Source organism: Prionailurus viverrinus, chromosome A1 (genome assembly GCF_022837055.1).
Source record: "Prionailurus viverrinus isolate Anna chromosome A1, UM_Priviv_1.0, whole genome shotgun sequence".
Taxonomy (NCBI): Eukaryota; Metazoa; Chordata; class Mammalia; order Carnivora; family Felidae; genus Prionailurus; species Prionailurus viverrinus.
In genome coordinates, this window is record NC_062561.1 from 107,689,246 (window position 1) to 107,711,550 (window position 22,305).

The following is a 22,305-nucleotide window of genomic DNA, read 5'->3' on the forward strand; positions in this document are numbered from 1 at the left end:
GAGAGCAGAGACTCGGAGGAGCAGCAGCAGGGGAGACGCGAAAAGCACCGCAAACGCCAAGAGGGGAGCGCGCACGGACCTGGGCGGGGCAGAGTGGGGAAGGGTCACGCCGGGACGTCACCCGCTGTGGGCCGGGGGAGGCGAGCGGGGCGGGAGCTGCGGGCGCCTGCCGGGGGCTCTGAGACCCGAGCTCCGCCGATGAGGTCAGTGGAGCCGACGCGCCGGGAGGAGGGCAGTGGAGCCCCCGGACGCGGGAGTTGCGAGGCCGGCGGAGGGGCGGGACGGGACGGGAAATGGGACGGAGAGCTAGGGCCGTGGGAGGAGGAACGAGGGGGCGTCGGCGCTGGAAGCCGGAGGCGGCCCGACCGGGATCGTTTCCTTCCGGAGAGGAGGCCGGCTCTGGACAGAGGCGGGGACGGGGGGCGTCCAAGGGCGGGTGACGGGGAAATAGCGCGGCTCTCGCTTCTCCCGGGCTGGCAGCGGTGCTGCTCGTGGCTCCTCCTCGGGGCCAGTCCGGAGCCCGGCGGCGGGGGGGAGCGGGAGGCGGAGAGCGAGGGCGGGGGCTCGGGAAGGAGGGAGGAGGGAGGGACCAGGCGCGCCAGTGACAGGGTGGCAGCCTAGGAGCGGACGCGTTGCCGCCGCCGCCGCTCCACCTCCTCCTCCAGCAGCTCCTCTCGCTGCTGCCGCCGCCACTGCCGCCGCCGGGAGAAGTTTCACTCCCGACCCTCGTTTGGAGCCCGGACCTAGAGCCGAGCGGGGAGCGCGGCCGGCAGCGGCAACCCGCAGTGGGCCAGGCGCCCGGAGCGCTCCGACCGTGAGCCGGCGTCGGCGCCTTGGCGGCGGGCAGCGGCCCGGGCTGGGGGCTCTGAGGCGGAGGAGGGGCGGGTGTGAGCCGCGGGACCCGCGCGCAGCGCCGCAGCCACTCAGCTAGCGTCCGCGCCGGGGGCAGTCGCGATGGCCGTGCGCTCCCGCCGCCCGTGGATGAGCGTGGCACTGGGGCTGGTGCTGGGCTTCACCGCCGCGTCCTGGCTCATCGCCCCCAGAGTGGCCGAGCTGAGCGAGAGGAAGAGACGCGGCTCCAGCCTCTGCTCCTACTACGGCCGCTCGGCCGCTGGCCCCGGCGCTGGCGCGCAGCGGCCGCTCCCCCAACCTCAGCCCCGGCCGCGGCTGGAGCAGTCGCCGCCCCCCGCGCGCCAGGAGCTTCAGGGGCCGCCGCTGCCAGAGGCAGCGCCTGGAGCAACCAGTTTTCGGAGCAGCCCCTGGCAACAGCCACCTCCGCTGCAGCAGCGGCGGCGAGGACGCGAGTCCGAAGGCGCAACGGGGCTGCCAGGCGCCCCCGGGGCCGAAGGGGAACCCGAGGAGGAGGACGGGGGCGCGGCTGGGCAGCGGAGAAGCGGCCGGCCGGGGAGTAGCCACAACGGCAGCGGGGACGGGGGCGCTGCCGCCCCGAGCTCCCGACCCCGGGATTTCCTGTATGTGGGAGTGATGACCGCGCAGAAGTACCTGGGCAGCCGCGCGCTAGCGGCGCAGCGGACCTGGGCGCGCTTCATCCCCGGCCGCGTGGAGTTTTTTTCCAGTGAGCAGCCCCCCAACGCCGGAATGAGCCAGCCCCCGCCACCCCTGCCTGTCATCGCGCTACCGGGGGTGGACGACTCCTACCCTCCCCAGAAAAAGTCCTTCATGATGATCAAGTACATGCACGACCACTACCTGGACAAGTATGAGTGGTTTATGCGCGCCGACGACGATGTCTACATCAAAGGTGACCTCCCAGCGCCGGCTGTCCCGCCTGCCCGCTGCCCCCCCACCCTCTTCTCCCGAATCCTTCCTCTGCAACCAGCCCTAATCCCTGCCCAGCCCCTCTCTGCTTGGCTGCCAGCACGTGCTCTGAGCTCCTGCAGCCCCCAGCCCTCGGTCCCCACCCCTCGCATCCGCCCACCATGCCTAGTCCTCTCCTCCTCTTCTGCTGCAGTCTGGACCCTCCTCACACCTGACCGGTTTTATTAGCCTTTCTCACTCTTGCTGTTCTCCTTTCCGCCCAGCGCTTGCCCCTACTCTTCACTCTGTGTCAACGCTGAGGAAAGGGACTTTAGGGTTAGCCAAAGGCGTTTCCTACTCTGTCCTCCTCGGAAAGCCGGGGTGGTAGTAGTTTCCCAAATCTATCTAGAGGGGCGTGTCCTCAGTAAAGGAAGGGAAGACCGAGGAAGCGGGCGAGAGCCGGTCTGGATACGGGTGTTCTAGCTTTATTCCACAACCCTTTTGTTTTGATTGGATCTAGCGCGGTTTCAGAAATGGTGAGATTAAGGAATTATTTTCGCTATTCGGGACCGTTCCCTCTGCGTTTCCTTCCCTCTCTTACGACCGCGTCAAGCACCGGGAGTCCTTGAGCACCCACACCCACATCGCTCCAGCGCGCACCTCCTTCCAGCCACAGCAGTGCTGCACAGAGTCGGGCCCTAACCCCCACCCCGCCCCCCACCCACCTCAATAAAACCCCGGGCGGAGGAGAGCATTTTCAGGAATTGGTGGTGCGCAGAAGGTGAGAGTGCGGGTGACTTATCCAGACCCCAGGAGCTCCAAGCTGTATTAGCATGTACTAATGTGGATCCTTTCCAGTCCATCTTGGTGGCGGCGGCGATAAGCAGAGGCTTGGAGTCCTTCCCCAAAACCACGCGCAGCCACAGCAGGAGAAAACTTTGTCAGTTTTAAAAGAGGCGCGGTCTTTCACCCTCATCGTGGGTGGCACTGGCCAGAGGTTTCTAAACTCAGCAGAGAGAAGCTCCTAAGAGCGGGAGTAAATCTTCCCAGTACCGCCCGCTGTGGAGATGCAGATGGGCGCAAGGGAAGTCTCAGGGTTGTGTTGAAGTAGGGTCTCCCAGTGCTTCCTCCATTTCCCAGCTTCTTGGTCAAAGGGGGGCAGCCCTTCCTTACTGTTAAAAAGCCTCGTTGCTTTCTCCTTATCCAGGTAGTCTTTCACAGGATTCAAGGAAAAACAAACAAATTCCGTTTTGGCTCAGGGAGTGAGTGTGGAGTAATAACTAGAGATTTCTTGGGGTTAGGTTGGGAAGAGCGAAGTCATTCCATTGGTGATTCGGTACAAAAATAAATGGCTGCCTTTCTAATGAATACGGTATCTTACAGACAGATTTCAGATGTATAGCTATCTATAGCTATAAGTGACAGATCCCTTCTAGTCCCCTTGTCGTCTGCGTATGGTTGAAGTCACAAAGGTTTCCTGGCAGAAGTTTGCCACACTTGACAGAGAATGTCTGAAATGCACGAACAGCATCTACTTCTGTCATTTCTCTTAATGGTTTGAAAGACTGTCCTTCAGAACACTGAAGTGCCATATTCATTCCATCTCTATTAAGAATGAAATGCATTTTGAATTAAGAACCCAATAATAGCTAAAACTCACTGAAATCCAAGGGGGGAGGTGGGGAGGTGTGGCGTGGCTTCAAGATAAATGACTGCAGATGAGTTCTCATCAAAAAACAATAGTAAAGATGCTGACTGGGAATATAAAGAAGGTGGCTACTTCGTTGTGTCGCTTTGTAGAATACCAAATGTGTTTTAGCTACACAATTTGATGTTTAAGTGGTTTTTCTTGATGAACTTACATACTGTAAGGAAACCAATTATATTATTATTTTAACAAATGTTTATTTTTTCCAAAAAGGTGCTTTTCAAAGTTCCCAAGTTAAATTCCAACACAACTTTAATATTCTTTCTCTCTCTCAATTTTTGTTTGTATGTGACTCAAGTTTAGTTCAGGACAAAACACGACCAATTTATCAGGAAAAAATACTAGTCGGATATCGACAATCTGCCAATCAGTGCTGAATATAAATGTTGTTATTTTCTGAAAATTTTATCATTAACTCAGATATGCTAAGAAATTTATCATTAATCTCCTTATCATAATCTCACCTTTTACAAAAAAAAGTCTGGTGATTATTATACTTAAGGTTTTCCAGTGACCTTGAGTAGAAGGTTAAGAACATTTTATTATGACTTAATTAGTAACGGAAATTTCATAGTTTTAAAGTAATAGAATATTCAGAGAGGTCTTTCTTCCTTTCAGCTATATTATGACTTTTGGGGAGTTTGTGCACAATGTTGAAAGGTCTTTCCCTTACTTTGTATGTTCTAAATGATTACGAAATTAGGAAAAGGAGAGATTGTTGCCTTTCTCTTTGTAGGTGATAAGTTAGAAGAGTTTCTTCGATCACTCAATAGCAGCAAGCCTCTCTACCTGGGCCAGACTGGCCTGGGGAACATTGAAGAACTTGGAAAATTGGGGCTGGAGCCTGGAGAGAACTTCTGTATGGGAGGACCTGGCATGATCTTCAGTCGAGAGGTTCTCAGGAGGATGGTGCCACATATTGGTGAATGCCTCAGAGAAATGTACACGACTCATGAGGACGTGGAAGTAGGACGATGTGTTCGACGCTTTGGTGGAACTCAGTGTGTCTGGTCTTATGAGGTAAGACAGGCTGTGATGAAAATGTTCACATGTTATAGATTCTTGCCAGTTTATTGCCTGGGGCAATGACTATGTTTATTCTCTTGCTTGAAAATGACAGCATCAGCCGTGTATGGACACAAGGGTCATTGTGGGGAATAACTTTCTTCACAGAGCCGAGGCCTGTGGGAGGTGTTTTTTATTAGCATGGCCCTTAACTTTAAGCAGGAATCTGTATATATGGTCACATCTCTGGAAGATGCTCTTTCCCCTCTATTTGCTTTATTGGTGTTGATATACGTGCTTATCCATTTCCTGTCTCTAACAAGGGGACTAGTTTTATTCTCTTGGGTTGTAACTTTTAGCATTTGGTACTTGGTTGGTTGTTGCTGTTGTTGTTTTGGTTAGGTGTATAATTGCATCTCTTTGTTTCCGAACAGTTTAAGTTCTCTTGGGAGATTTTCAGTTGGAAATTTAACATGCATGTTTTTAAATCATAGGAAAAGTTAACTCATAGGGTATCATTTATGATAGATTTATTCACAAAATAAAGGGGGCTTGTTACCTGGGAAAATAGAAGAAGTTCTGAAGATGTTAAGTAACTGTTTAGTATTATGACTGGTTCCCTACAATTGGTCTCTGTCTGCCGTTCTATTTCCTGAACAGCAGCTGTTGTTTATATAATCTGAGTTAGGAACTGTTCTTTTATTGTGATAATTAGTTTTATGAAATACTCTGGGATTTTTTTTTCCTTCAGAAATTTGTTTTGAAGAGAAATACAATTTTGTTTGAAATAGTTTTCCTAAAGGTTAGTGTTAGTAAGAATTTGATTTGACATTTGGTGTATTGCAGTTTTGAGTAGTTTGGTTTTCAGGTCGTTGGAGTTTGATATACTCAGCTGCACACATATGTAAATTATAACTTAACTCATTTTTTTATCTTTTCAAATTTTTCTTGTCTCCCGGTATAGAAGAAACATGAAAATAGGTTCCTTGAGAAGTCATGATACCTCAAGATTACACAGTTACTTTGTAATTACTTTAGTAATTACTGTGTAATTACTTTAGTTAATTTTGCTTTATTTTTAATACTTTGTAGTATTTACACTTTTAGGGAATATTTCTTCTATCTATTAAAGAAACTAAAAATTATCAATAAATAGTTATTTGGAATATGTACTATGCAAATTTAAAATTGTTATTACCTCATTTCTTTTGATACTAAAATTGTAATTTTTCTTTTGTATAACTATGACTACCCTGTAGAATAAAAATGTTTGCAATGCAAGAACATTATAGTTAAAAATAGGTATTTTAGAATCAACTCACTGAAAAATATTTGTTTCTCCATTTACCATAAAACTAACTTAAAGGCATAAAACAAATACACAGTATAGAAAACACATTAGGTTGATTTTGTTTATATGAAGATACAACTTTGGAGACATTCACTCTGTATGGATGAGTAAACAAAATTATTGATATTTAAAAATAGAGATGGAAACTTATAATGTTTTATTTGGTACTTTATTGCCTTAACATCACATAGAAGGTCTTAAGGAACCTTTTGTTTAAATGTCCTTCCCTTCAAGTTTTCATTGATCCTGCCGTCTTCATCTAGCTGTGAACCCATTTCATCTAGCTGTGTACCCATTTATGTTCCAGGAGAGTAAAGTAAACTCAGGTGACCTACATGCTCAAGAATCGACTTAATATTTTATTTTTAATATAGGCATTTTATAGTGGAACTTTAGGTCATATCATAAACTGACATAAAAGAACAGATAAACCAAGAAATTGCAAATCTTACAAGATGTAACATCATGATCACAGTATTTTCATTAACTTTTCAAAATACATTTACATTTACACTCATACTAGGTTATCAACTGAGTTCACAATCTATATGAAGAAATAATTTCTATCTTTTTTTCCTCGCAAAAGAAAATATTATTCTCTAAAGCTGTGCTGTTTTAGAAGGTTGGCTTTATCTTTTGCTAAACAATTACATAGAATTTACTTTGTTTTGGAATATCAGTTTTTAAAGAGCTATTTAAACAGAATTTTGAGGGGGCATTGCTTTGGTAGTACAAAGTCTCAGGTCTTATTTAAAGGAATGATGGAACATTTCATGGCCAAGGTATTTATTAAATAGCATCTGTTAATAAATTTAGTAATGGTAAATATACAATTAAGTAATAATTTAAGCATGTTAATATTAGGATGTGTTCTGTGTTATATGGGACTCCTGAGTAGATCAGTTGGGTCACAGCCAAACTAGGGTTTTCCAGTTTAGATTTTAGTTTAGTTCATCTGATGTCCATTCTTTGCTACTGTTCACATTATTTGAAAAGAATCCTCTATTTTACTGTACATTGGTGTCCTCAGTAAAGATGAAATTGTACATCTGGTCGTATAACAAGCTATGAAAGGATCTTTAACTTTGTTTTCTTTTTTCTTTTAAAAGATCCATCTGTGATAGAATTCTCTTAAAATCTTGAATTTCCTTTATCTATACCTTTCATGGATTTCAGAATTTTGTTTGGCTTTTCCTCCTAATAAAAGTTCTTACAGAGTTAAGAGCACTGCCTATGAATTTTGAGTTTAAATATATGAAGCATTCATGGTGCAATATTATCTTTTAAAAATGATAAACAGGCTTGAAGATCTTCCAGGAAGAGGATTGGGCAAACATAATTAAACTATATAGACTATGTAGCTTTTCTTTATGATAAATTACAATTTTTATAAAACCTAGAAATCTTTTAGTATTATTTACTGTTCAATGAAAGTGTACTTTCTCTGTTTTATATACAATTTAGCATTAATTGAGAGAGAGAGAGGATACACTTGAACTTGGGTTTGAGTTCTGTTGTCTTTGGTAAGTTAGTTCTTTGAGCCTTGTTTAGTTCAACTGAAATTGGACATTATAACAGTGCTACATAATTTTTGGAGAAGATTAAGTGAATTGGCAAAAAAACCCCTATGTAAAGCCCTTCATATAGTGTTTAGTACACAGTAAATTTTCAATAAATGTTAATTATTATAGCCATAATTGTTGCTGAATAGATCATGTATTATACATAACATGGATTCATCGATATTTTATTTTTTAATGATTAGTAATGAATGATTTGTCTATATCAAAAGAGTCAAACTAAAAATAAACTGAATTCTTTTCAGTTAAAGAATCCAACTTTAAGGTTTTTTTTGGCAAAGAGCAAGAAAGTTTCAAAAATACTGAAAGTATGGGGATTCCATGTCAGTAGAACTTACTATAAAACATGGAAGTCTGCATGTTTAAATGATGCATTACACATATTTGCTTCAGTGTTTGAGCACCATAATAATAGTTTATCTTAAACAAACAGTGTGGAAAATATTATCTAACAAGTGATGATCTAATATACATATTTAAGGAATCTCAGATCAGACTCAATATTAAAAAAAAATTATTGTATAGGTTTCTAGATGGGTTGCTGGAACAATAGCCCTTTTTTCTGAGATTCTCTGGAATTTTCAGTAGAAATAGAGGTTAATAGTGTCTCATTCTGCAATCAACTATATGAACACCAGGAACTTGGCTTTCAAGTAGCTAGAACCTGTTCCTGTGGTGCTCACTTTTGCAGGAAATGATGGATAGCTTTACTTCCTCCCCGGGGTAATGTCCTCATGGTCTGGGAAAAATGTCTTGCATGGGGGCTTCTTGCTTTGTTTCTCTCTCTCTGTCATCTCCTCCCCTTTTACTTTTTTCTTTCTGTATTTAATGACATATAAAATAGATTACAAATGCATTTGGTATGCACCACTTTTCATCAAGTTCTTAGTAAATTAACGTGCTTATGATAGACCAGCCCCTATGTCGCAAGAGATCACAGAATGTGCACCCAGATCACTCCTAGGGCCCAGGAATGACTTGACCTCTCCTGACTAAGAAGGCCTTTAGTTGCTGATCAGCCTCAGATGGACTGGTTCTCTGTGTGCCTAAGACCATTGGAGAGTCAGAATTATGATTCTCCCTTTGGTACTTGGAGGTAGAAACATCTAGAGTCCTAGGACATATGGCATATGTTAATCAACACACTTTATGGGTTGCTGTTGTACTCATTTATACCTCAAATTGTATAAGTAAAGATTACTAACTAAAGCATGTTCGTGAAAAATCATTCTATTTTATTCATTCTGTGAGTGTGAGAATTTATTGGCATCCACTGTTGGCTAAGTTTGCTTTTGTGGTAGAGCTCTATCTTGGCTACTGTTTTTCTAGTTCTCTGAGCTGCAATCTGGCAGCTTGGGAGGCTGCATATGGCCCTTAAACATTGTTTGGCTCATGGAGTGTTTTAAGGTTTTCTGTTTTTGTTTTCAGATGCTTTTAGGAGAGGCCAGCAGTCTTCAGTCCCCTTCATATCCTAATTCTAGCAACAGGCTTTCCTTGCATGTTTATTTTAACTGCCTGGCCCAGGTATGCTTATGAGTCCTGATATTTTGAGGCAGATAATGCACCTGTTGAAATTTTTATTAAAATATTCTCTAGAAGATGAAATGATTTTCTAGTGAGAATGAGATGCGTATTTTAAATACTGTAATTTACAGAAGAATTTTTTCCAACTTGGCTGTTAGAATTGTGTGTCATATAATATAGTTATACTTCCTTTGTTGTAGGTGTATTTTTAGTAACTAGAAAGTCCTCACTGTTGAAAAAAAAAATAGTTCAGCCAATCCAGTTTCAGCATGTGCCTTAGGAGAATTGCAAGTTCTATTTCTTTGGTTTCTGTTTTAGTGCAATCCTTTATATTCAAGCATTTAAGTAATTTTAATTTCAATGATTCTTCTTCTCCCTATGAGGGAGTTTTACATTTCATCTAAGACTCATCTTCAGAACGGTGTGTATTTATCTTCTTAATGTTTATAGTTAAATGGAGCCAGAGAATGCCTGTGTCTTTATTTCATTCAATTAAATGTTGTTTCGAATAAAATATAGCTCTATATTGATAAAGATATTTCTCTTTGGGCTTAAAAACCATTTCTTAGGACTAAACAGATTTTTTATTAGATTCCTTAAAGAGTTAATTTCAAGCCAGAATGTCTTATGTCTCATCTTGGCCCCCTAAAGGCTATCAACACCCTAGAAAATTCCATTATTTCACAAAAGGATATGTTCTGGAAGTGTTTCTCTGGGCTTATAATACCAGAGAGCTATACCATAAAAAACTTAACTACATATAAGTTCTTCATAACATAACCATTAAGGTTAAAATAGTTGTGCCATTCTTAAAGGGCTATTGTACATCCTCCCTGGCATCTTCCTGTTAACTTAGGGGCTTCACTCTTCTGCAATGCTAATTTTGCTGTATCATGAACATGGTTTATGCCCCCAGAGTATATTAATATGTATGGAGAAGCATAAGTGGGGACTTGGATCAAAAATTCAGTCGTTCAAACATCTTTTCTTGGTTCTTATTCACAGTTTAGTTTTTAACTAAAAGCGGTAACCTGCTCACACCTACCCTTCCCACCCCCATTTCGCTTGTCAGATGAAATCACGCATTGATTTTATGCGGCTTCTTTTCTGCTACATTGTTTTCTTCCTTGTACAAAATGAAATTGCCTTCCAAGTTGAAGGAGAAACATGGTGTGGTTTTTCCATATTTTGTAGTCTTAGCTAGTTTATTGTTGTTGTTAATGGATGCCTTATCACTTGAATTGTGACAACATATGCTTTGTAAGATGATTCCGACAAATTGTGGAAAATAGTAAGTGAGAAAGATGCCTCCACACAATTTGAAATAAGTTCCATGACGACATAAATACTATCTTAGATTAAAAGCTTTGGATGTTTTTCCTCCTTAATTGATCATAAGTATACTAATTTCCTGAAGAAATTCCAAGTCAACTTTTTACTTCTGCTTGCTTTGTCTTGGTCTCCAAAAAACCCCCTATGTTTTTAGAAACATTTATTTCAGTCTCTTTTCTATCGAATGAATTAGTGTTCATCATGCAAATAAATGTATTCAGTAATACAACTGATACGGCATTTTCCTTTGATAATAACATGTTACATGTTTTGAGCAAAGGTGTGCCTTTTAATAATGAGGTATTTGAGCTAGCCATAAACTTCATTAAAATAAAAAATTCAGCGTCTTTAGTCATCTGAGTCATTATTTGATATGATTGAGCAATAAGAAAGCCTGAGTAAACTGAAAAATTAAGGGATTGCCGTTCCCTCAGAATCCTAACATTCTGTTCATTTACTGTCCTAACTATTAAACAACACTCTAGTTAAGGCTTAACCACATACAAATAATTTTGAATGATAACATGCATTTAAGGTGACCCTGTCTTAGAAAGATGTGGGACATTTGTGGCACAGTATGTGATAAGTTTCTAAATTAACTAAATCAAAACAATGCTAAAAAAAAATCAGCAAACCCTGTTTTGGAACTAACTAATGAATGGAATGGATTTCTTAATTCATTGAGTTTCTAAAATCTTTACTCACAATTTGTCATTCAAGCTCTGTCCCTCATTCTTCACTGTCAATGTCATCTGTACTTTTCATTGTCTCTTTCAGTTTCATTCATTAAAGAGAGATAGCTTAAAAAAATATATACATGCTAATAAAAGTAGTAAGCAATAAAATTAAATTCAAATGTGAAGAAATAAAGGAAAAAGGAAAATGTAGAAAAATAAAAAAAAAATCTTTAAAAATGTGGGTTGGGCTCATGTTTTGCTGTTGTTAAAGAGAACTCTACCTAGATACTGAGACCTGAAAGAGATCTTTCCCATAGAACAGAGAGGGGCTCTGAGGGATCACAAAACTCAGCATCACTTCTGTGAGTAGAACAGTATGAATTGTTTCAGTATTTCTTGTAAATCACCTCAACATAAGCCAGGAGTGCCACACAGACGGGCAGTTCTGCATGAGGAGTTCTACTTGGAGACAGTGCAATTATGTTCAAGTGCACCATTGCCTCCTGCCTTACTTGATTTTATTTTAAAATTTAGAATAGCTTTCAGAAAGCCCTTCATGGATATTGCCTCTCGCTAAGATGTTTCATAGTAGGTTGGCCAACAGGAAGTTTGAGTTACACATGTTCTCTGGTGAGAACCCAGAATGTATCTGTTGTGTCATCGGTTAAGGACAGATACATGATTGTTCTTTGCTCATCAAGAGGATGATGGAAACACTAGCTACACATGGAGAAATCAAACCAGATTAGAGACCCAATGGCCGTCCCACCTGAGGAGCTCAGAGTGAAGTCCAAGAGAATTCCTAACATCTTGGCCTAGAATTAGCAATGTGGTTACCTCGCTATCAAGTTGATTATTAGAAATGTCTATTTTCATTAATTCGATAATTTATTGTATAATCATATAAGTTATGTAATTTTTATTACTTTTTTATATAAATGTAAGTTTAATTTTAGGTAAAATTTGCACGCCCAAATGCAAACATTGAACAATCAACATTTTAATGAAAAAATCTCTTTTAATCTAATGTTCCTGTATATAGAAATAAATTTTATATGAGTTGAGTATATTTAATACCCATGATGAGTGTTACGAAGTATGAGAAAAATTACAGTGGTAAATTAAATTTAAACTAGTCTGCCTTAGAATTCAGTCATCTCACATCTTATATAGCTGGCCGATTTCATTTGCCCAAATATGTCTCCATCAGCAGTGAACACACATAGACCTTCCTTGTCCTCATGGAGCTCAGAGGGAGGAGGGAGTCCCGCTTCTAACGTTGTCTTGCTTTCACGTCTGATACAGAGTTGGGTTTCCCATTTTTGTCATCCTTCCGAATTCTCTTTCATTCTAAGTCAGGAGAGCTCCACTTGGGTTCACCAGTGATGTGTGTGTTGGAACTGGGATCACCGGGTCTTTATCTGCGTTTTCTTAGGTGAACATCTTCCTCTCTTGTTTGTATTAATTTACTGAAGAGGAGTAAAACAAAGGCACGTTTAGTGGTTTGATGGCATGTAAATATATTTTTTGCCTTTTGTAAAGCACAGGCCACTAAGAATTTGTTTTTTAACCAAATCTAGAGCTGGAATACTTGGCTTCAAGTTGTAGATCTGCCATTCACTAGCTGTATGGCCTGAGACAGTAACTTAACTTCTTTGTGCCTTAGTTTCCTCATCTATCAAATGGATATAATCCCAGTACCCACCTCCTAGAACGGTTGTAAGGGTTAAATGAGTCAATGTATATAACAGCACTCACAATAATGCCTGGCAGTGTTAAGTGTTCTGCAGCTGTTAGCTATTTTCGCAGAAGCAGAATGGTATAAAACGGTGCCAACTTTACAGAGCCATTGTGAGACATAAAAAGGTCAACGTATTAGAAGGCCTTAGACTAATGCTTGACACATAATAAGTCCTGTATAACTCTTAACTACTAATAATGTTTTCCAGTGTACAATGTTCATATTCTTTTTTACCCTCATGGGAAAGAGAACGTTGATTGGAAAGGGTTTATTGCAATTGCTTTCTGAAAGATGGGCTTTGCTGTAGCAGGGAACGTGCTGATTCAGTACTTCCTCAGCCTGACTGCACAATTGAATCCCCTGGGGGACTTCGGAAAAAATCTGATGCTGGAACCCATCCTTGACCCATTATATCAGAATCTCTTAACAGGTGAGACCTGCCACATAGGTGATGTTTCAAACTCCCTAGGTGATTCCAATGTGGCTCTAAGATTTAGACCTCTGTATAACTTTTTTTAAAATCACTCTCTGTATTCAAATATCCAGTCCATTCTTTATTCCTTAAAAATGACTTTTTGTTCTGTTTTACTTTGGGGTAGATCATAGGAGGGAAATCAACATTCTGCATTTCTGTCTATGTTTGTTATTTACCTGTTCCAAAGAGTTAGTGACTGGATTTAAGATAATAAATTTAAAGCCATCACTCATAACTGTAGGTTTTCTTATGGTCTGCTTTTCATGGTTCACATATTACTCTTTTCTTTTTTTTAAATTAAAGATAGATTTTAAAACATTCTTAGAAAAAAAATATTTTTTTAACCCATGCAAGGCTAGAGTTTTTATACCTGTTTTTATTTAATATGTTTGAGTAATGTATAGTAACAGAGTTCTTAAAATTATAGGTGGAATGTTTTCGTTGACTTGATTGCATTAACATTGACTGGTGACTTGAACCTCAAAAGGATAAAAGATAATGTAGTATCTGTTTGATTGCAGAAACAGTAATTTATTTACAAACTTTTTTGGGTAAATTTGATTTCAGCCAGTATTTTCAGCAAGTATTTCCATGCCCATGCTATAGTTGACTGCTATAATGGAGAAAAATATAGGATACACAGAATTGTAAGGGAAGAAGTCCCCAAGGAGAAGAGCAAAGTGCAGTACTTCCTTCAAACTAGACGTCATACACAGGTGCATTGCCAGGTAAGTCAGGATGCCTGAGGAGGCAAAGGTGGAAGAACAGCATGATGGCAAATCGTGTGTTTGCTTCAAGTATGTCTGGAGGTAGGAGAAATGAGGCTCAAAAGCTGTTGGTAGAACTCAGGAAAGGCCTTGTACATCATCTTCAGAGGTTTAGGATTATACCTTGTAGATCACTGATTCTTAGAATCACCTGGGGAGATGTCATTGGTTTAGATACCGTAGTTGTGATGGAGCACTTGTGTAGAATTGCTAAAAATCTCTGGGCAATTGTAATGAGTAGTCAGAGTGGAAAATCAGTTCCATAGATCATGGGGAGCTTTGAAGATTATTTTTTCATTGGTGAATGCCATGATCACATTATGCTACAGTAATGGGTGTAGCATGGAAGGATGGACTTTTTAGTTCCTAGGGATAGTAACAAAAGACAACTACGATGCTATGGTACCAGACCCATGAGAGATGAGTCTTGATGAAAGAGTAAAAGTGGCGGTAGAGGTGAGCCTAGTGAGGAAAGAAAATTGATAGAAGTAGGCGATTGATTACATACAGGGTGTAATGGGGGAGAGTTACAAGGTAACTCCTGGGCTTTGGATTCATATGCTAGTACTATTCCCAGAGACCGCGAATAAAGGAAGAAGGGTGAGTGTGGGTGATTGGTGTGTTTCAGGCGTGGGCAGAGGGTGAGGAATATGGAGGTCCATTTTGGATACATTGAATTTTGTTTATTATTTATCTATTCAACAAATACTTATTGAACAACGAATATTCCTGGCCCTTTTATAGGAAGAAAAAAAGAGAAAAGAAATGGACAAAATTACTGCCTTGTTTTCTAGAGGGGAAAGAGAGTAAATCAGTAAGGGAAGGCCAAAAGAACACAAGACTGTGGGTATGCAATTTTAAATAGGGTGGTTAGGTGGGCTTTACTAAGAAGATGATATTTGAACCATGTGAGGAAGAAGCTCTCCTGCCAAAAGCAGTCAGCAGTCAAGTCAAGAACTTGCCAGAGGGCAGAAGGGAAGCTAGAGTTGAATAACAGGCCAGGAGGGTGAGATCTGAGGGGATAAGGGGTAAGACATCATGTTCAGCTTTGTAGTCCTTTGTAAGTACTTATTAGTAGAAGATGGAGGCCTACAAAGCTGTTGCTCTCTGAGATTAAGCTGGTAGGAGTATGGCTCTACTATAGGTATTATCAGACTATGTGAATGCATTTGTTTTAGGCAAGCTTCACTCATCGGTGAAACAGTTATTGTTTAAAATGTAGAAAGAAAAACCATGCCAAAGCCATAGGATTAAAAGATTGTTTAAAATTTAATTTATTGGGGCGCCTGGGTGGCGCAGTCGGTTAAGCGTCCGACTTCAGCCAGGTCACGATCTCGCGGTCTGTGAGTTTGAGCCCCGCGTCAGGCTCTGGGCTGATGGCTCAGAGCCTGGAGCCTGCTTCCGATTCTGTGTCTCCCTCTCTCTCTGCCCCTCCCCCGTTCATGCTCTGTCTCTCTCTGTCCCAAAAATAAATAAACGTTGAAAAAAAAATTAAAAAAAACATTTAATTTATTAAGAGTCATTGATTTTTAAATTGTTTACAACTCAAATTTTATTTGGTGATTGGAACCAGTAATATAAAATGGTTCAAAAACAAGGCATAAAAATAGATATAGTTAAAAATCTTTCAATTCCTGGCCTCCATCTGCCTGGAGAGGCCTTCCCCCTAACAACTGTCTACTCTTTTTTCCAGAGTTTCTTTTGCATGTGAGACTATGCATGTATAGTATTGCCCACCTCTCGAATTTACATTTTTCACAAGAGGTGGCATATTACATACATTGCTGTGAATGTTGCTTTTTTCAATAAAGAACATTTCCTGAAGTTATTCTGTCGTTACCTCATTTTCATTAATCTCATTCTCTTTTAAAAAATCACCATTCTCTTTTATTTAAAATTTTTTTAATGTTGTTTTATTTTTGAGAGAGAGAAAGAGAGAGAGAGAGAGAAAGAGCGAGCGAGCGAGTGGAGGAAGGCAGAGAAGAGAGTGAGATCCAGAATCTGAAGCAGGCTCCAGGCTGCTCAGAGCCAGACGGGGGGCTCAAACTCACGAACTGTGAGATCATTACCTGAGCTGAAGTTGGATGATTAACCGACAGAGCCACCCAGGCACCCTATTCTCTTATTTATTGTTGCCTAGTATTTAAAAACGAAACTGAAAATTGTCTCTTATTTTAAGAGGCACTGCATGCATTTCTGTGAGAGCAAAAGGAAAATGGACAGTGCAACAGCCTGCAATCAGTATATATATTTCCATCTTTCCTGGATTGCTAAATTTTTTAAAAAAAATTTTAATGTTTATTTATTATTTGTGAAAGACCGACAGAGCATGAGTGGGGGAAAGGCAGAGAGAGAGGGAGACACAGAATCCAAAGCAGGCTCCAGGCTCTGAGCTGTCAGCACTGAGCCTGACATGGTGCTGGAACTCACGAACCATGAGATGATGACCTGAGCCCGAGTCGGACGCTCAACCGACTGAGCCACCCAGGTGCCCCAATTGCTAAAATTTTTTATTGTGTGTTTTTTTAAGGTTTTATTCAAATCCCAGTTAGTTAATATACAGTGTAACATTAGTTTCAAGTATACAATGTAGTGACTCAGTGCATCCATACAACCCAGTGCTCATCACAACAATTGCAAACAAACAAAACCAAAAAACTGGGGCACGTGGGTGACTCATTTGGTTAAGCATCCGACTGCTCAGGTTGTGACCTCATAGTTTGTGGGTTTGCGCCCCATGTCAGGCTCTGTGCTGACAGCTCGGATCCTGGAGCCTGCTTCAGATTCTGTGTCTCCCTCTCTCTCTCTCTCTCTCTCTCTCTCTCTGCCCCTCCTCCACTCACACTCTGTATCTTTAAAATAAATAAACATTAAAAACAATTTTTTAAAAACCCTGAAAAACCAAAACTAAAATAATTAAATAAATTTTTAAAAAGAGTAACGGGCGCCTGGGTGGCGCAGTCGGTTAAGCGTCCGACTTAAGCCAGGTCATGATCTCGCGGTCCGTGAGTTCAAGCCACGCGTCAGGCTCTGGGCTGATGGCTCAGAGCCTGGAGCCTGTTTCCGATTCTGTGTCTCCCTCTCTCTCTGCCCCTTCCCCGTTCATGCTCTGTCTCTCTCTGTCTCAAAAATAAATAAAACGTTGAAAAAGAAAAAATAAAAAAATAAAAAGAGTAACAGACTCCCCACATGGTTAACCCTTTTTAAAAAAATGTGTATTTGAATATGTAAAATTATTATCTGATTTATTTAAGATATGTATAGTGTGATCTGAAAGGTAGCCTGGTACAAATTGTAATATTAAAAACATATTTTACATCTTTTTTTTTTAAAGTTTATTCATTTATGTAAATAATCTCTACACCCAATGTGGGGCTGGAACTTAAAACCCCAAGACCAAGAGTTGCCTACTCTTTCACTTGAGCCAGGCAGATGGCACCCCAAAAGCATATTTTATATTTCTTGACTATGAAGGAAATATTTAAATATGTATTAAGTATTAAGGAAATAAATAAATATGTATAATATATTACATTTACCGTATAATATGTTAAGTATGTTTGTATATTTAATGTAAACATGTATGTAAATATGCATATTTAAATTTATTAACTTAGGAGCTTCTGAGGACAGATTTAATCGAGAGGCACAGAAGTGCTTTACTACTAAACAACCAGGAGGAAGATAACGGGCATAAAGCATAATAAATGTCAAGTCATAAATTTGGGCTTCCATTTTTTATACGTTATTTGCCAGATCTCGTATGCAATATATTATGTCATTGTAAAGTTTCCTGCAGTAGAATTACCAAACAAATTTAGGGTCATTAAAGTGTGGATCTATATTACACAATATTATTTGGCAATAGACTAAAGTTATTTTTACTTCTCTTGAAAATTTTGTTGATAGTTTTAGATAAGTAATTGATTGCATACTTATAGGATATTCTTTGTTATATCTGGAGGTTATTCTTATAGTATAGAACTAAGTTACAAGGTTTCTATCTGGTATGGCTTTTGCTTAGTGTTTAAATACCTTAAGATACATATCTTCCTTTGTGAAACTAGAGTTTAGGAATTATGAACATATAGTCTATTTTATGTCTTAATAGAACATTAGGAGCTTCTGCTACAAATAGATTTAGAGCAGAATGCCTTAGATTAATTACATAGCATATAAATCCATCATCCTTAATATCCTACCCATATAATTGCTTACATTAAGATTCATATGTTTCCTTTATTCATATGTTTCCTTTCTGCATTTCTCATATTTAACCTTTCTCTTATTTCGGTTTCCCATTTTAATTAAATAGCCTTAAAGATTTACAAAATTATAGTCAATTAAATCATGGCAAGAATGTCTGCTGACTTTGAAAAGTCTCTAGAAAGACCCAGTATAATCAAATAGCCTTTGTTAATCAGTATTTGCTTTTCTGACAATACATTTTGTAGTAGTGTTTGTGAATGTTTGCTTTTATTGGTTGTCACCATGTGACTGATGATTACTCTTGTTGTTATACACATTTGTTGCAATAATATTTATATATTTACTCCAGTAAATTCTGCATATAGATGGTCTAACACTTAATCAATTTTTAAAATAATTTCAAATCCATTTGAATTGATTTATTTTTTTCATTTGAAGAGAATTTCACAGTATACCATAAATTAGATTTTGAAACCTAAGCAATATAATAAATAGTAGTATATTCATTGAAATACAAAATACATACATAATTATAAAATAATTATGATACTTTTGTAATAAAGCAAAATTAGTGTAAATGTAGGTATTTTCATCAGGTCCTGTAAGGTCCTAATTTGAATACATTTTAATTTTTGGTCCTTTTTTTCTTATCTCAACCAAGTTCTACTTTTTGTAATCTTAAGAAAATTTTAATTTCCTGTCCTTTATTCTCTTAATGTTTCTTCATTTTCTAGCACTCTTAGTGTTGAAATGCAATTACCAGGTTTTATTCTGCCTCAATCCATTTTAAAAGTAATACCTTAGCTAGCAGATATATAGCCACAGTGGCATTATGAATTTTGATTACACTTCTCTTATAAAACTAAATTGCCATATTAAGGAAGAAAATACATCACCTTATTTCAATTTTGACACTTTTAACACAAGGTCACATGGTTTTGTGTTGTTAAATGCCAGGACCAGCCTGGCAGACACCCTCAAACTCTCCAAGGCTTGTAAAACTTAAATCTCTTTTGCATTAGATCAGAGTTCCATTTCTCCAAGTACCTCATTTGAGGAGTTGCTTGAAACAGTCATAATGAGTGAAATTGATTTTATCAACTTTGACAGATAGTTGTAAAATGTGTCTGGAAATAATGGCGAGCAGATCTGTTATGATGCTCTCCAGGCTTTATTTTCTAGCAATTACCAGTTGTATAAAATATGTAAGTAATGATGCTGATAATTCCTGATAATATAAAATGTTTTATTTAAAATTTTTTTAATGTTTATTAATTTTTTTGAGAGAGAGACAGAGCATGAGCAGGGAAGGGGCAGAGAGAGAGGGAGACACAGAATCTGAAGCAGGCTCCAGGCTCTGAGCTGTCAGCACAGAGCCCAGCATGGGGCTTATACTCATGACCTGAGCCAAAGTTGGCCACCCAACCGACTGAGCCAGCCAGGTGCCCCCTTTTACCTTTTTAAAGAACCCTGCTTTCACTTTATTCCTTGTCCAAAAGATGATTTGTGACCGAAAATGCTATGTGAAAAAAATATTTTTAGGAATGTGAGTGGTGAATCCCTTTTTTAGTTTTCCATTTCTCCATATGAGTATTGTTTTTCAGTTTACATGCATGACTCTATGGGAGTCATCCAGTTTCCACAACTCTTAGGTAAGTTGAATAAAGAATGATTTTAGCAGTATATTATTCTCATGGCCAGTTCCTATACATTTATTAGTCACATTTTGGAATGTTAGAGATTTGTGAAAATGCCTTTTTTGTTAGTACATTTGCTGTACTTTTTTCTGTAAAGTAGAATTAATGTGGCTTAGACAAACTAATCTAGATCTGAATCTAATAGATTTTCTTCTTTTTAAAAATTGGTGGATAATGTTGGCATCATTTTGTAGAGCTGTATTGGTCAGATTTATTTCTTTTGTTTTTGTTCTTTCCAAGTGTTTGTTTTAGTTCCATTTAGCTAACAGACAGTATAATCTTATTCTCAGGTATAGGGTTTAGTGATTCATCACTTACAATAGTCAGTATTCATCACAATAAGTGCCCTCCTTAATACCATCACCTATTTAGCCCATCCCGCTATCTACCTCCCTGCTGGTAACCATCATTTTGTTCTCTGTAAAGTCTGTTTCCTGGTTTACATCTCTCTCTCTTTTTCCCTCTTTGCTCATTTGTTTTGTTTCTTTTTTTTTTTTTTAATTTTTTTTTTCAACGTTTATTTATTTTTGGGACAGAGAGAGACAGAGCATGAACGGGGGAGGGGCAGAGAGAGAGGGAGACACAGAATCGGAAACAGGCTCCAGGCTCTGAGCCGTCAGCCCAGAGCCTGACGCGGGGCTCGAACTCACGGACCGCGAGATCATGACCTGGCTGAAGTCGGACGCTTAACCGACTGCGCCACCCAGGCGCCCCTATTTTGTTTCTTGATTTGTTGTTGATTTGTTTCAAATCCCACATATGAATGAAATCATATGGTATTTGTCTTTCTGTGACTGACTTATTTCACTTAGCATAATACACTCTAGCTCTATACACATTGTTGCAGATGACAAGATTTCATTCTTTTTGATGGCTGAGTAATGTTCCATTGCGTATGTGTGTGTGTGTGTGTGTGTGTGTGTGTGTGTGTGTGTGTGTGTATGTATGTGTATAGATATACCACTTCTTCTTTATCCATTCATCAGTCAGTGGATGTTTGGGCTCTTTCTGTGACTTGGCTGTTGTTGATAATGCTGCTATAAACATGTGTCCCTTCGAATCAGTATTTTTTGTACCCTTGGGTAAATACCTGGTAGTGCAGTTGCTGGGTCATAGGCTAATTCTATTTTGAACTTTCTGAGAAACCTCCATACTGTTCTCCCAGAGTGGCCGCATTAGTTTGCATTCCTACCAACAGTTCATGCAGTGCACATCCTCTCCACATCCTCACCAACACTTGGTGCTTCTTGTCTTTTTGATTTCAGCCATTCTGACAGATGTGAGGTGAGGTCTCATTGTAGTTTTGTTGACTGTTTCCTTCACTGTGCAGAAGCTTTTTCTTTTGATGAAATTCTGATAGTTAATTTTTGCTTTTCTTCCCCTTGCCTCAGGAGATGTATCTAGTAAGACGTTGATACAGCCCATATCAGAGAGGTGACTGCCGATGTTTGGCTCTAGGATTTTGATGGTTTCCTGTCTTAAATGTAGGACTTTTATCTATTTTGAGTTTATTTTTGTGTATGGTGTAAGAAAGTGGTCCAGTTTCATTCTTCTGCTTGTTACTGTCAGTTTTCCTAATGCCATTTGTTGAAGAGACTGTCTTTATTCCATTGGAGATTCTTTCTTGCTTTGTCAATTGACCATACAGTTGTCGGTTCATTTCTAGGTTTTCTATTCTGTTGTATTGATCTGTGTGTGTATGTTTGTGCTGGTACCATATTGTCTTGATCACTACAGCTTTGTAATATAACTTGAAGTCTGGAATTTTTTTTTTAAGAAGAACTTCTTTTTAAAAATTAGTTAATTAATTATTTTGAGAGAGAGAGAGAGAGAGAGGGAGAGAGAGAGAATGAATCAGGGAGGGGCAGAGAGAGAGGGAGACAGAGAATCAGCACATATTCTGATGTGGAGCTCGAACTCATGAACCAAACTGTGAGATCATGAAGTTGGAAGCTTAACTGACTGAGTCACTCAGGCATTCCTAAAGTGTGGAATTTCGATGCCTCCAACTTTGCTTTTCTTTTTCAAGATTGCTTTGGCTATCTTAGGTCTTCTCTGGTTCGATACAAATTTTAGGATTGTTTGTTTTAGCTCTCTGAAAAATGCTGATGGTATTTTGATAGGGATTGCATTAAATGTATAGATTGCTTTGGATCATACAGACATTTTAACAATATTTCTTTCTTCCAGTCCATGAGCATGAAATGGTTTTCCATTTCTTTCTGTCCTTTTCAATTCCTTCCAATAGTGTTGTATAGTTTTCAGAGTACAGATCTTTTATCTCTTTGGTTAGGTTTATTCTCAGGTATCTTAGAGTCTTTGGTGCAATTTCTTGATATTGAAGTAAATTTAGTTGCATCTCTACCTCATGTTAACAGTTAAGGTATGTAGCCCATGGGAAAATAGAAACCAGAGTAAGGATTTAGGGTAGTGTAAAAAGCAGTGTATACAACCCAGTCTAATGTTGATCTAGAGCTTAGT

The 22,305-nt window shown here is 39.6% G+C and overlaps 1 protein-coding gene across 1 annotated transcript in view; it reads left to right on the forward strand.

The window, feature by feature from the left end:
* Positions 1 to 637: 637 nt before the first annotated feature.
* The window catches only part of CHSY3 (chondroitin sulfate synthase 3), a 282,663-nt gene continuing 260,995 nt past the window's right edge, over positions 638 to 22,305 (forward strand). The window contains exons 1-2 of the mRNA XM_047875214.1: positions 638 to 1,762; positions 4,203 to 4,486. Of these exons, the coding sequence (XP_047731170.1) occupies positions 955 to 1,762; positions 4,203 to 4,486 (1,092 nt within the window). The 5' untranslated portion in view covers positions 638 to 954. The remainder of the gene's footprint in view (positions 1,763 to 4,202; positions 4,487 to 22,305) is intronic.